Here is a 14,660-nt window from a genome sequence, read left to right on the forward strand (position 1 = left end):
AATTTGTACCTTTGCTTAATCTTTTGTAAACCGCATAGAACTTCACGGTATTGCAGTATATAAGCTGTTATTATTATTATTACTATTCTGCTTTCTAATCAAAACTATTTCTGCCATTTCTTCTCACCTCTCTTCCTCTAATCCATTTAAGGAGCAAGGGAGGGAATGATGTTGGAATAGACAAAGCAGAATAAAGCTCCACTGCTAGTTTAACCTCTCCTTTTTTGTCTTTCTCCCGCACTGAACGTGCTACATAGGAGAGTCACCTATTATTTGGTCATTGTGGATACTGAAGTACTAGAAATGAGGCAATAGCTATATATATATATATACAGTGTTCTCCCCAGAAATTTTTTCCAGCCGGGTGGCATGAAAAAGTAGCCGGGTGGGCGGGGTGGGGAAATTTGGTAGTGGGGAAAATTAAATGTATACTATTTTTATTAATTAATTATTATTATTTTCCAATGCTCGATATGACTTCCTTTTTTAAGGTTTGACACTTTACTAAATTTAAGAAGTATCCAATTCTAGAAGTGAATAATTAGATATTCACCCTCTTTCAAATAGTATAGAGGTTTAAAAAAGGGAAATGCGTTAATGAAGTCATTAGGTTCAATCTAACCATTTATTTCTGCATGAATTTAAACAACTAAAAAAAAAAAGATAAATATAGCTCATCCAGTCATACAAGAAATGGCTATACAACACCTCTAATAATGTTTTGATCACTAGGTTCCTTCCTGAGGTTTCACTGAAGATATGAAATAGATGCTATCCCCACTTCCAGACCTCTTCCACATAATTTATGCAGAGGTGTTACTGAGCCTTGAAGGGCACCTGTGTGATTGATCTTTATCTGCTTCTTTTTTATTTTGCTATACTGCAAAGTAAGAGCTAGGGCAAAACAGTATAGGTAAAGATGCAGGTAATAATTAGCAATGTATAAAAAATATTTTATTTTTATTTGCTTATAATGTCATTTGAAAGCTGCTTGATGATAATACAACTTTAATTTAATTCTTTATAATGGGTGTGTCTGTGTGTTGGGGGGACAACACCTATGTCAACAGTAAAGTTAGAATAGGGTCATTAAATCCAGTGGTGTACCTAGTATATATGACAGCCAGTGCTAATCATTTTTTTAACAAACCCTCCTCTATATAAAAAAAGATATTTTTTAGTAATAATCCATGAGTCACACAATAAGGGTGCATCTAGGAAAAGGCAGCATCTTAAACACTGCAGTGAGCACGATAGCACCAACACACGCATTGTAAAACTAAACAAACCAGATCCTACACAGTCAATTGATCCCGTAGTCGATGCTAACAGAAAACCATGTCCTTTTCATACACACAGAACACAGATACACCCTCGCCCAATATGGAATAATCACAAACTAAAAATAGAAATATGTAGACAAAAGTTAAACTGAACAAAGAAACCAGACTCTGCATACAATGCAACACCATAGAAACAGTGACACATGTCCCCTAATACTGTGCAAAATATAAAGACAGTAGATGTAAATTTGAAAAAAACTTCTACATAACAGTCACCACTTTACAAATTAACAAATAGAAATAAAATAATGAGAAATATGAAAATACCATTTTATTGGACTAATCCATTTTTCAATTAGCTTTCAGAGGCCAAATCTTTCTTCAAGACAGTACAGTATACAGCTGTTATGGTATCCTGTCCTGACCTGAGGAAAGGGGTTTATTCCCCCCCCCAAATTGCCTTATTTCCATTTCCTATTGATAAATTTTAATCAATACAGTTACAATACTACTTGATTCTACATAAAGCAACAAAAATATTTTTTTTCTACCTTTTGTCGTTTCTGCTTTAGTCATCTTCTCTTCACTCTCTTCTTTCTATTTAGCATTTGTCCTCGCTCTCTTCCATGCAACATCTGTCCTCTCTCTTTGCCTCTTCCACCCTGCCTCTGCCCTCTCTCTCTACCCCTTCCATCTACTGTCTACCCTATCTCTGCCCCTTGCATCCACTGTCCACCCTTTTTGCCTTTTCCATCCAGTGTCTGCCCTCTCTCTGTTCCATATGGTATCTTCCCTCTTTCTATGTCCCTTCAATAAACTCTATATCCTGTGCCCTTTCTCTCCTTTGTACATGATTTATTTCAGCTTCAACCCCTCTCCATTTTTTGTCTCCACCCTTCCCCTATGCTCTGGCATCTCTCTCTTCTCCTTTCCTTCCTTCCTTCCTTCCCACTCCACCCCATGGTCTGACATCTCTATCTCCTTCCCTTCTCTCCCCCCTCTCCAGTATCTGCCTCCTGTCTTTCCCCTTTGGTCCAGGCTTCTCTCTTTCTCTCCGTCTTTCTTCTGTGAGGAGATCATATTGATCTTGAACACTGAATAATTCTTCCACATTCTCCATATCACTGTACTGTAGTCTGGTCCAGCAGACTGCTTTGGCACTATTACATGGGTAATTATAAATTCATTATGCATCAGCTTTCCACACAGAAGGCCACAAGTCTCTATTTCTTGTGCTGTGTTTACATCTGCCAGCAGCAGAAACTTGTGAGACAGATCCCTTGGCAATACTACACTTTGGAGCCCTTTGACCATCTGGTTCTGTATGGCTGCAGGCTTTAAAGCTCTGTTTACTGGAGGAGACTGTCCAGCATACATAGTTGCATCGCTCTTAAGGATCTGATCAGAGATTACATTAGACAAGGTAGTATTTTTAGGCATGGAAAAAACAGGACATGTTCTCCTCAATCTGCTCAGATGCCCTTTAATGTTAAACTGATCTCGGGCTAAATCTTGCCTCCTGAGCTGATCTTCAAAGGAGAGCGGAGTGAGAGCCATATCGGCAGTGAGATCCGTTTTGGGCTGTATGTTGTGCAGGGCTGGACTAAGGCAAGTTGTAAGCTTCCTTCTATCGCTGACCTAACTTCCATAAGTCAGCAACGGAGGGAAGCTTACAACTCGCTGCTCTCGCTTGCTTCGGGCCTTCCTCATTGCCAGGTCCTGCCTTCACGGAAACAGAAAGTAGGCAGGAGCCAATGTTCCCTCTAAGGATTGATGAGGTGTGTGCAAAAAAAAATATGCATGAGCGACAAGTTACATATTCCACAAATTTATGAGCAGGCACGGAGGACGCATTTTTAAACAAATGTAGTTTATCCTTGTACTCCTTATGTATTTTTAATCATCTATGGATATGATTGTATGTTTATTGTTCAAATGGTTTTATTTATTTCCCAAAATTTATTTTTGTTATACACATTGAAAATATTTGATATTACGTTTAAATCAAAATCTCAATAAACTTGAAACTTGAAACGAGTGCCCATGAGATTGTGGGAGGGTTAAATACTCAAAACTTAGAAGAATAACAATTTACTTAAAGTTTTTGCTTCGCCAGCTTTCTGGTATCTTTACATAATGCAGCGGTGTACCTAGCATATGTAACACCCGGGGCCCATCATTTTTTGGCACCCCCCCCCCATCTGTACGAAAAACATGATTTTTAGTAACAAGCCACACGTCACACATGAGTACCTAGGAAAAGGCAGCATCTTACATATTGCAGTGAACAGTACATCAATACACCCATTGTAAAACTAAACAAGCCAGACCAGCACAGATCAATCCTACACCGTCAATCCTAACAGAAAACTATGTCTTTCGAACACACAGAACACACCTTCGCCTAGTATGGAATATGTAATCACAAACTAACCCCTCCCTCTTTTACAAAACTGTAGTGTGGATTTTAGCTATGGAGGTAACAGCTCTGATGCTCATAAAATTCTGAGCATCAGAGCTGCTACCACCACGGCTGGTGCTAAAAAACGCTTCACAGTTTTGTAAAAGGGGGATAAAATAAAAATACATAGACAAAGGTTAAATTGAACCAGCAAGAAGCTGGACTCTGCATACAATGCTTCACAGAAACAGTGACACATGTCTCCTAAACCAATAAATAAATAGAAATTTTTTTCTACCTTTGTCTTCTGTGGTTTCTGCTTTCCTCATCTTCTTGTAACTCTCTTCCTTCCATCCACTGTCTGCCGTCTCTCTTCCCCTATATGGCATCTTCTCTCCTTCTATGCCCCTTCCAGAAACTGTATGCCTCCCCCTTCCATCTCTCCTTTCACCCCCACTGGTCTGGCATCTCTCTCCTCGCCTTACCTCTCCCACACCTCTCCTCTGCAATCCCTTTCCCTTTTTTCCCTCATTTCCCTTTTCAATTTATTTTCTGCATCTGTCTAGATTATGTTCTTACTACCCTCTCATCAATGTCCTTTTTTACTGTCCACCTAAAGCTTGCCACCTCTTTCCCTCACCCCTCCAGTGTTTCCCTAACTCAATCCTTTTCTCCCCATCATGCTTCCTCCTTTTATTTATCCCCTCCTTCCATCATGTACCCTCTTTCTCCAACCCTTCCATCTAGTACCTTCTCCTCTCTCTGTCCACTTATCATCCAGCATCTGCTCCCCTCTTTCTCTCCTCCCATTTCCTTCTGACATTTGCTCCCTTATCTCTCCCATCTGCACTTCCATCCAGCATAGGCTCCCAACTACCATCCAATGTCTGCCCTTTCTCCCTCCATCCACCCCTCTTCAATCAGCATCTTCCCCCTTTCTTTCCCTCCAATATCCTTCCCCCTTATGTCTCTCCCCTATCTCTGTAGATCAATTCCATCAGCACCACCCTTCCATACCACCCTGCCCCCTTTCTTTCCCTCCACCACTCTTCCATTCCAGCAGTCCTGCTCCTTTCTCTCCCTTCATGCAGCAAAGTCCCGTGATGATTGTAGCTGCCTGCTGCCAATCCACCCCACTCTGATGTACTTGCTCTAGAGCGGACTCAGCAGCCGCATGCTGGAAGGGCCCGTGATGACTCGTCTGCTGGCTCTGCTCTGGAAGAAGTAAGTTACGTTGGAGGGGGTGGACCCGGCAGACGCAGGGAGTTGCGGCAAAGTCCCGCAATGACTGCGTCTGCCGGGTCAACCCCCTCCGACGTAACTTACTTCTTCCAGAGCAGAGCCAGCAGACGAGTCATCGCGGGACCTTCCTTCACCTTAGCACGGATACTGACTCTGCTGAAGAGAAAGTAAGTCAGTGGTAACGTGACCATTTATTTTTTTCATCAAAAGGGGACATCTATTAATTGACTGTGTATCCTTTCTTTCTTTCTGCACTCAGGCCCAACAATTGTCCCTTTCTATTCCCTCCCTCCTTCCTTCCCATGTCCTTAGTGCCCCCAGTGCCTCCTTCCCATGTCCATAGTGCCCCCAGTGCCTCCTTCCCATGTCCTTTGTGCCCCCAGTGCCTCCTTCTTATGTCCACCCACTGCCTTCCAGATTTTGCCCACCCCCAAAGCCAGTCAGCTCTGCCACCTCTCCATGTTTTTCTCTCTGTCACCACCGCATCCCCTATGCTCTGGCATCTCTCTCTTCTCCTTTCTTTCCTTTGCACCCCATAGTCTGGTATCTCCCCTTCCCTGATTCTCTGGCATCTCTCTCCTTTCCTTTTCTTCCATCTTTCGCTCCCCCTCCATGCTCTCACATCTCCCCCTTCCTTTTCCCTTAGTCTGGCATACCTTCCTCCTACCCTCCAAGCCCTGGCATCTCCTTTCATTCCCTCCCTCATCTTCCTTCTCCCTCCAGCTGGGTACCGCAACACTCTTCCCTGCAGCTCTGGACTTCCCCACAATTGCCATGCTTCGGTTCCTCTTCTTCCTTCCTCCCTTCCCCCCCCCCCGCGGGACCCTCCGGCACCATCAACTCTTACTCCCTCTAATGTCGGCCCTGCAGCTCCGGACTTCCCCGCACCTTCTCCCCCCTCCCCCCTTTCGGATCGCTATTATTTTAAATGTTATAGCCGCGGAGCTGTATCCATCAGTGGAGACGTCTAACCTCGGCCTGCCCCGGAACTCTTACTGCAGCAGCCGCCCGTCTAGGCAGGAACAGGAAGTCACTGTTGCAGTAAGAGTTCCGGGGCAGGCCGAGGTTAGACGTCTCCACTGATGGATACAGCGCCGCCTCTATAACATTTAAAATAATAGCGATCCGAAGGGGGGGCAGGTGTGGGGAAGTCCGGAGCTGCAGGGCTGGCGTTACACCAATGAGACCAAGGGGCGGACCGCCCCCCACTTAATGCGCCACTGATTGCGGGGATCATGAAAGGAGTCGCCGCTGCTGCTGCATCTTAGGCGAGCAGGGCAGACCGCCACCGCGGCCGCTTCCTCTCACCTCCGCTCGAGTGAGCGACACCAGAAGAAGCATGAGCGACGCCACTGAAAATAGTGAGCGATCGCTCATGCGCTCACCTTAGAGGGAACACTGGGTAGGACCCGGCAGTGAGGAAAGCCCGAAGCAATCAAGAGCAAGTTGTAAGCTGACCTGTCTCCTATAGCGAACCCATGCTCCGGGGCGTGTGCATGCCGACTTCCCTTCTCTTCCCCCCTCGGGACGTGACTTCCGGTTTCGGAGAGAAGCGGCATTCACATGTTAGAGCCCCGGAGCATGGGTTCAAGTCGCTTGCTGGCGTTAAAAACTAAAAAAAAAAAAAAGTCAGGCTCCTGCGATTCAAGCTGTGCCGAGTCAGCCCGGTAAATCTCCAAACCGGTGAGAAGGTTGTTTTTTTTTTAATGTTGAGCAGAAGGCAGCAGCAGCAGCAGGATTGCCATCGAGATTACAGCCGGGCGCTCATCTAAATTAGCTGGGCGGAGCGCCCGGCTGAAAGGCCCTAGGGAGAACACTGTATATATATATATATATATATATATATATATATATATACAAATAGTAATATTACATATAATTAGAAAACTTGTTTACTTGTAAGCCGCTTAGGAGATAAATGGATAATAAGTTCTTTAAATAAAATAAAAAAACACTATGAAGCAGTAAAGAGAAATTCCATCTACAACTTACTATTAAATTAATCATAAAAGTAACTGAGAAACAATATCTGTGAGGTTCACATTTTACTATTTAATAAACAAACCAAAAAAAATGGATGCATTTAACACCACTGATAAAAACAATGCATTTTAATGTTCTTTACACATTTGTAAAATCCACAATTCATCAATTTTTAATATTTCTACTTCCTTGACTTCATAAAAAATAGTAAGGAAAATATTTTAGAGTAATTAATGATATAGAAAGCTGCTAAATATTAATAGGAATTGTAGACTTGCATAAAATATAACATATAAACCTTACCAATAAATCCACGCCAGTAATTAAAGTTGAATATGCAATTGAACAGATTTATAAGATGGGCAAAAAGTTACACTTTACTAGCTTCTATGCAAACTGTGGGTAATAGTTAAGATTTGCATTTTATGACTTTGAAGACTTAATTTAAATGTTGCAAATTACTCTAGAGGGATGCACTTATATAAATCACAAAAAGGTTGGTGAAACATAAAATGAAATTATATTCTTTATTGGGATACAAAATCATGAATTTTGTAATAGGGTAAAATCTCATTATAGAACCAAATAAACAAAATAAATGATGGTTTTTTTAAAATTAGAGCCCAATTTAAAGTTTCAACACATATTTCTAATTCTTCCGCCACTTTGGGTTTTTCTTAGCTTTTCAGTAATACCCTTTCTTTTTCCAGAAAGTTTCTCTATTTGTTTTGATTTGGGTTTTTTTTTTAATAATAAACTTGATGAGAAAAAAACACATTGAATGTGGACTGTTACTAAAAAAACTTCCATGGTTCATTTTAGTATAGTGATATCTAATAGCTCTCTCATAAACATACTTACATGTGGGGCCGAGGAGAACAGCCTGGACTGCTGTTCCCATTGCTGTCAATGTGATCCAACGAACCATTAAGGTCTTCATGGACTGCTTGCAATAAACCACTGGATGCATTGTTTATTAATCCTGGGTTACTAAGCAAAGGTAAACTGCTTTCTGCCAAAGCAGCCTAGAGAAGTAAGCACATATAAACAGATATATCATTGAAGTCAATTTCATGAAAACATATTAATTCTTGGTTTGTGGCTTTTTATTGAACTGAATACACAATGCAGTTCATGACTGCATGAATGTTTTATTGAAGAATAATAGCCAAATGTTTGCATGCAACTTTTATAAAGTATTTTGAAGTTATACAATCACAGTTTATTAATTTAATTTTCTAGAATGTTTTCCCAAGGGAGCTCAGAATGATTTACATTAAATTATTCAGGTACTCAAGCATTTTCCCTCTCTGCCTTGGTGGGTTCACAATCTACCTAAGGCAATGGGGTGGGATTAAGTGACTTGCCCAGGGTCACAAGGAGAAGCATGGGTTTGAACCCACAACCTCAGGGTGCTGAGGCTGTAGCTTTAACCACTGTGCCAAACTCTCTCTTTGACTAGAACTTGTCTTCAGAATATAAAAGGAATTCAGAAGTGCTCCCTGCTCCACACATAGGTCCCAAAAGATAGGCAGAGCTTCAGAGTCTCAATGCTTGGATGAGGTGATGGTGCAGGGAGGAGGGTTTTAGATTTGTTAGGAACTGGGCGTCATACTGAGGAATTGGGAACCTATTCCACAAAGATGGGCTCTACCTTAACCAGGGTGGAACTAGGCTGCTGGCATCAACATTTAAAAAGGAGATACAGTAGCTTTTAAACTAGAATCTGGGGAAAGGCCAACAGTCACTCAAAAAAGCATGATTCGGGACAAAGTATCTTTAAAATATATCATCATAAAACGGAAGACAGAGCATTCTGATAGTGAGATTGCAATACAGGTCACAGTAGACCAGGTTTCCTTAAATTCAGAGCAGGCTGTTTTTAAAGATTGCAAATTATCTATGCCAATTGCTGAGCAAATTGTAAATAGATATGACAAAAATTGTTTGAAATGTCTGTATGCCAATGCCAGAAGCCTAAGAAACAAGATGGGAGAGAGTTAGAATATATTGCACTAAATGAAAAGATAGATACTGTAAAATAAGCACCTCTGAAACCTGGTGAAAGGAAGATAACCAGGGCCAGATTAAAGGGTAGGCCCAGGAGGTACATGCCTAGGGCCCAAAACTGTCAGGGGGGCCCCAGGGCTAGCTTTAGGGGGGAGCAAATAGGGCAGATGCTCTGGGCTCCGCAGATCCAGGGGGTCCCGAGATCCAAACATCTTTATTAAACACCTGAAGCTTTCCCTCTGTGGCAATCTACCCTGTTGGAAACGGGAAGTTGCGGCAAAGGGAAAACTTCTGGGCAGCCGCCAGCAGCTTGTGAGAACAGCTGCCGTGTCGGGGACTCTCTGTAAAGGAAAATTTTGGCTTGGGGGGAGGTGTAGCATCGAACTATTGCCTTTCCTACTGCTCCTCCTCCCCCGTACTGTCCAGCTTTCCCTTCCCTGCAGGCTGGAACTCCTCATCTTTCCCCCAAGAAATTCAGCAGTTTTCCTTCCTCCCTCCTTGGCTCTATGTGTATCACCAGGTCAGTTTGTTTGCATAATTCTCGCTGCTGCTGCGCACCAGCGGGTCTGGCTCCAGGCAAAACAAACAGAGTTAGGATAGAGCAGCAAATACCAAAGATTTTAAAGTATAACCTGATTCTGAAAGTGTCTTCTATTTTACCCCCCTTTTCTTTTAATGGTTAATCGCCGCATGACTTTTGTCGCCAGTGTAACGTAGCACATACACTTTGTCTCACATGCTGTGCTGTGCAGATGTACTGGGATTTTCCTCTGTCGGGTAGATGGAAAGTGGCGGGAAAGAGAAAACCCACTGGAAAATGAGTTCTTGTTAGCTCCTCTCTGCAGGTACCAGACTGCATAGTAGCACTGAGTAGAGAACCCCTGCGCTTAACTGACATTTGGCCCCGTTGCACCTCCCCCCCAAAAAAAAAATAAAAAAAATTAGGAAACAGATTCATCTACTGTGGACCTAAAAAGATTTTCTCATATTTCTCTTATGTCTTTAATTTTCATGTGCTGTCCACTTATTTGCTTTTCAGTTAAAAATAAAAATGTCCAACTGATGGCTTCTTTGAGCTGTGCTGGATCAGGGACAGAACTACTAATCTTCTTTTGTCTCACAATTTGACATAGATCTTTTGGTGGCATGTTTCATCTATGTCAAATTGTGAGACAAAAGAAGATTAGTAGTTCTGTCTCTGATCCAGCACAGCTCAAAGAAGGCATCAGTTGGACATTTTTATTTTTAACAGAAAAGCAAACAGCAAACAGGGCAGCTGCTCTGTGCCCCACAGATCCAGGGGGCCCTGCAGTCCAAACTTCTTTATTAAACACCTAAATTTTCCTTTCCAGAGGGGCCCCAACATGGCAGCCGTTCTCACTAACTGTCAGCGGCTGCCCCGAAGCTTTCTATCTGCGCCGATCAGTCCTACAGTAAATGGGAAGTTGCGGCAGAGGGAAAACTTCTGGGCAGCCGCCGACAGCTTGTGAGAACAGCTGCCGTGTTGAGGCCCCTCTGAAAAGGAACATTTTGGCTACCGAGGGGGGGGATAGCAGGGGAGAAGTAGTCTGCCCCGGGTGCTCCAAGGTCTGGCGTCATTAACTTCTTCGGGTATTAACAGCATTTACAATTCACTACTGTTGCCGGCTTTGGTTCTTCCTCTCTGCCGGATCCTGCCTTCTTCCTGTTTCCATGAAGGCAAGGCCTGGGCTCGCTGTTTCCATGAAGGAGTCCGGGCTCGCTGACGCTGTTTGGTGACACTGGGGGGGTGGGTGGAGCTTCCTCTCGCCGCTACCCCATGCTGCCTGCCTTCTCCCTCGCTTCCCCTCTGCTCCCTTCTCTTCTAACTTCCTCCTCTCGCCTCCGCTCTCTCTTCTCCAGTGCCTGCTGCCTCCCGCACCGGCTGAATCTGCTGCCCTGGTGCCGCGGTTTCCCGCCTCTTAAGGGGGAGTCCGGGCTCGCTGACGCTGCTTGGTGATGCTGGGGGGTGGGCGGAGCTTCCTCTCACCGCTACCCCAAGCTGCCTGCCTTCTCCTTCACTTCTCTGCTTCCTTCTCTCCTAGCTTCCTCCTCTCGCCTCCGCTCTCTCTTCTCCGGTGCCTGCTGCCTCCCGCACCAGAAAGTGGATTTAAATGGTCAATATTCTCAATGAAGAAGGGTATATAGTGGGGTTTGATGCGGAAAGAGCAAGAGTGGATCTTTCGCATGAATTCAGAAGAACCCAAGGGACTGAATGCTAAAATCGAGTGGCAATTGTTTTTTTAGACTCTTTGAGGGTTTGGACATCCTTACAGTAACACAACAGTGACATTTTCATTGATTACTTGAGTGAAGCAACTCTGCAGCGATTACAAGCAGAAGTCAGCTGTTAGTAATTGACAGTACACATCAGACGTCACGATATAGATAAATAAGAATGGCTCAAGGCAGCTGCCCTCTTTGCCATACTGAGCGTGATTAGAATCGCCGAGTAAGTCGAGATACAGGGAGAGGTGTCCTTTCACTATCCTTATTCTGACACCACTGTGTTGTGTGTTTTCTTTGCATAGGTGTCCACCGCCTTGACGCAGCTACATAGCGAAATGCCAGCTAGCTATACGTTGGCGGGAGTGGACAAGCAAGAAGCAAGGACAGCGAGAAAGAACTTTAACATTAATAACCATCCCTGCCTGAGCTAAGTTTTTCTTAAAAATTTTTTGATCACAGTTTGAACAGAACACTAGGCAGGAGGGGGAGAGAAGCCAATGAGGTTGTTTCCCTTTCTAGTGCAGCTGTTTGGTTAACTTGCTGGCAGCGCACAGGGCTCTGAGGTCACTCCCCTTATAAAGTAAAGTGAGAAGGTTTTGAAATCTATTAAGGATAAGTTTAGATGGAAGAATACCTATCACTGGTCTTCATTTGAAAGTACTAAAAATTACTACAGAAAGGTATTTTGTTCAGATTAGATTGATCTCTCTGAGTCCTACATATATATATATATTTGGATTCATATATAGTGGGGTTTCCTAAGGGTCTGTGCTGGGACCACTGCTTTTTTTAACATTTTTATCACTTATCTAGAGATAGGAATAACTAGTGAAGCAATTAAATTTGCTGATATAAAGTTGTTCTAAACTGTTAAATCACAAGAGGATTGTAAAAAATTGCAAGAGGGCCTTGTGAGACTGGAAGACTGGGTGTCAAAATGGCAGATGACATTTAATGTAAGCAAGTGCAAAGTGATGTATGTGGGAAAGAGGAACCCAGACTATAGCTATATGTTGCTGGGTTCTATATTAGGAGTCACTGCCCAGGAAAAGGAACTAGGTGTCATTGTTGAGAATACATTGAAACCCTCAGCTCAATGTGTGGTGGCAGCTAAGAAAGCAAACAGAATATTAGGAATTATCAGGAAAGGGATGGAAAACAAAGATGAAAATGTTATAATGCCCTTGTATCGCTCTATGCTATATAGCCACAACTTGAATACTGTGTGCAGCTCCAGTTGCTGAATCTCAAAAAAGATAATAGCGGAATTAGAAAAGGTTTAGAGAAGGGCACCAAAAATGATAAACGGATTGGAATGCCTTTCCTATGAGGAAAGCCTAAAGTGGCTAGGGCTCTTTAGCTTGGAAAAGTGATAGCTCAGGGGTGATATAATAGAGGTCTATAAAATACTGAGTGGAGTGGAAAGGGTAAATGTGAAACGCTTGTTCACTCTTTCCAAAAATACTAGGACTAGGGGGCATGCAATGATGCTAAGTAGTAGTAGATTTAAAACAAACCAGAGAATAGGCTGGTATGTGGTATAGAAATTTTTAATAAACATAGAAAGTTTAATAAACATAATTAAACTTTGGAATTTGTTGCCAGATAATGTGGTGAAATCAGTTAGTTTATATAAGGGTTTTAAAAAAGTTGGATAATTTCCTAAAAGAGAATTCCATAGGCTATTATTGAGATGGCCTGGGGAAATCCACAGCTTATTCCTGGGTTAAGCAGCATAAAATCTGTTTTACTATTTGGGATCTAGCTAGGAACTTGGGACCTGGGTTGGCCACTGTTGGAAACAGGATACTGGGCTTGATGGACCTTCTGTTTGTACCAGTATGGCAATTCTTTTGTTCTTATGTTCCTGAGTTAAATGCGATCAGTATCAACACCTCTCCATGAATGATTTCACTATTTTTATAATCAAAAATTTGATATAGACAGTTGAATGATTCAAAGAATATAACTGCTATGCTCTTGAGTGGCGCTCATAGAAATGAGTGTATCATGCCTGTTTTTTTTTGTTTGTTTGTTTTTTTGTGGGGAGGGGTTTAACTGCATTGGTTGCCCATTCCTAAATGCATTGAGCTCAATTTGCTTTGTTTGACTTTTAAAGTAGGGTACCTTTCATCTCCTGAATATTTGTGCAAAAAATTATATAAATACTCATTTGTGAGATCTTTGTGATCGTCACAGAGAGATTAATTTCTCTGGGCCAGGCACCCTGAATTGAACTGGAGTCAACCAGAAAGAGGGCTTTTTCCTGTGCTGCACCAGCTTTATGGAACTCATTGCTAGATGGCTTCTAGGAAGATTTGTCTTATTATGCTTTTCGTAAACAACTTAAGTTACAAAGAAATGTATATTGATACAAGATCCTTGGTATGTGTCGCATTAGCATTAAAACTTGTATTGAAAAATCATGTACTATAATTATGGCAAATTGTAAAGTGTATATTATATATTAGATTATATTATATATTAGATCCCTAGTATGTGTCAAGTTAGGATAAAAACTTGTAATGTAGCTAAATTGTAACCTTTTAACTGCATATTATGTATGTTAACCTGTAACCCATTCTGAGCTCTTTGGGGAGAACGGGAAAGAAAATGAAATAAATAAATATTATTTCAACAACATTATGGATCTGAATATTAGTGACTTGGGAGAATATGAGTATGTAGAAGTTTTCTGTGCAATTGTTCCTGGATATTGTGGTTTTATAATTTTATTCTTACTATAGTATTGTAAACCGCTTAATTCATTTGTCATAGCGGTATATCAAGTGTAATAAATCCAATCCAATCCAACCATTGGTGCTGTTTTCACTTGTATAACTATGCAGCTCCTGTGCTCTGTAATTCTAGTTTTGATACATCTATTAATCTTTCCCAATATAATAAACTGCAGGGATAGCTAATGACAAATAACAATTGAAGAATTACAATCTGAAGAGTGCCTTAAAACAAATTCTTGATTTGTAACTGGATGTATGAAGGATTGGATTGGATTAATTTGATGAACTGCTATTGACAACAAGGTATTAAGCGGTTTATAATACAAACAAGTCACAAGAAAAAAATATTACATCAGTAAAAGACAAATACAAAATCAAAAAATCTCAGTCTAATAAACAAATAAAATCCAGTCTACAGCTTAGATCATAATCAAGCAGCCCTCAAAATAACAATTACATAAAATACTGCTGAAATAAGATAGATATAATCATTTTACGAAAAGTTAAATAAAAGCAATCACCATGAAGCTACTTAATAATGAATTCTAAAGAGCTGGACCGGCATAACAGAAAGCCCTCCTTCTTGTAGATTTACATAATGCAATATCTGTAGACGTTAGAGGAACCACAAGGCAGGTGGCCCAAAAACTGTTTTTCTTGGCCGGACAGAGTAGGCAATACTGATGGAACTAACATTTCCCTGAGATTCTTGTTTCGAGCATTTGGAAGTATGGGGTTTAAAAAATTTTTTTA

At 41.7% G+C, this 14,660-nt stretch overlaps 1 protein-coding gene across 31 annotated transcripts in view; it reads right to left on the bottom strand.

The window, feature by feature from the left end:
• Positions 1-14,660, bottom strand: part of FOXP2 (forkhead box P2) — a 979,918-nt gene that overhangs the window by 40,092 nt on the left and 925,166 nt on the right. For all 31 annotated transcript variants that reach the window (XR_004540577.1, XR_004540578.1, XM_033957711.1 and 28 more), the window contains one exon: positions 7,771-7,934. Coding sequence is in view for 29 of the 31 variants with exons in the window: in XM_033957711.1 (XP_033813602.1) it covers positions 7,771-7,934 (164 nt within the window). In the remaining 2 variants the exon portion in view is untranslated. The remainder of the gene's footprint in view (positions 1-7,770; positions 7,935-14,660) is intronic.

This window comes from Geotrypetes seraphini, chromosome 9 (assembly GCF_902459505.1).
Source record: "Geotrypetes seraphini chromosome 9, aGeoSer1.1, whole genome shotgun sequence".
NCBI classification, from domain to species: Eukaryota; Metazoa; Chordata; class Amphibia; order Gymnophiona; family Dermophiidae; genus Geotrypetes; species Geotrypetes seraphini.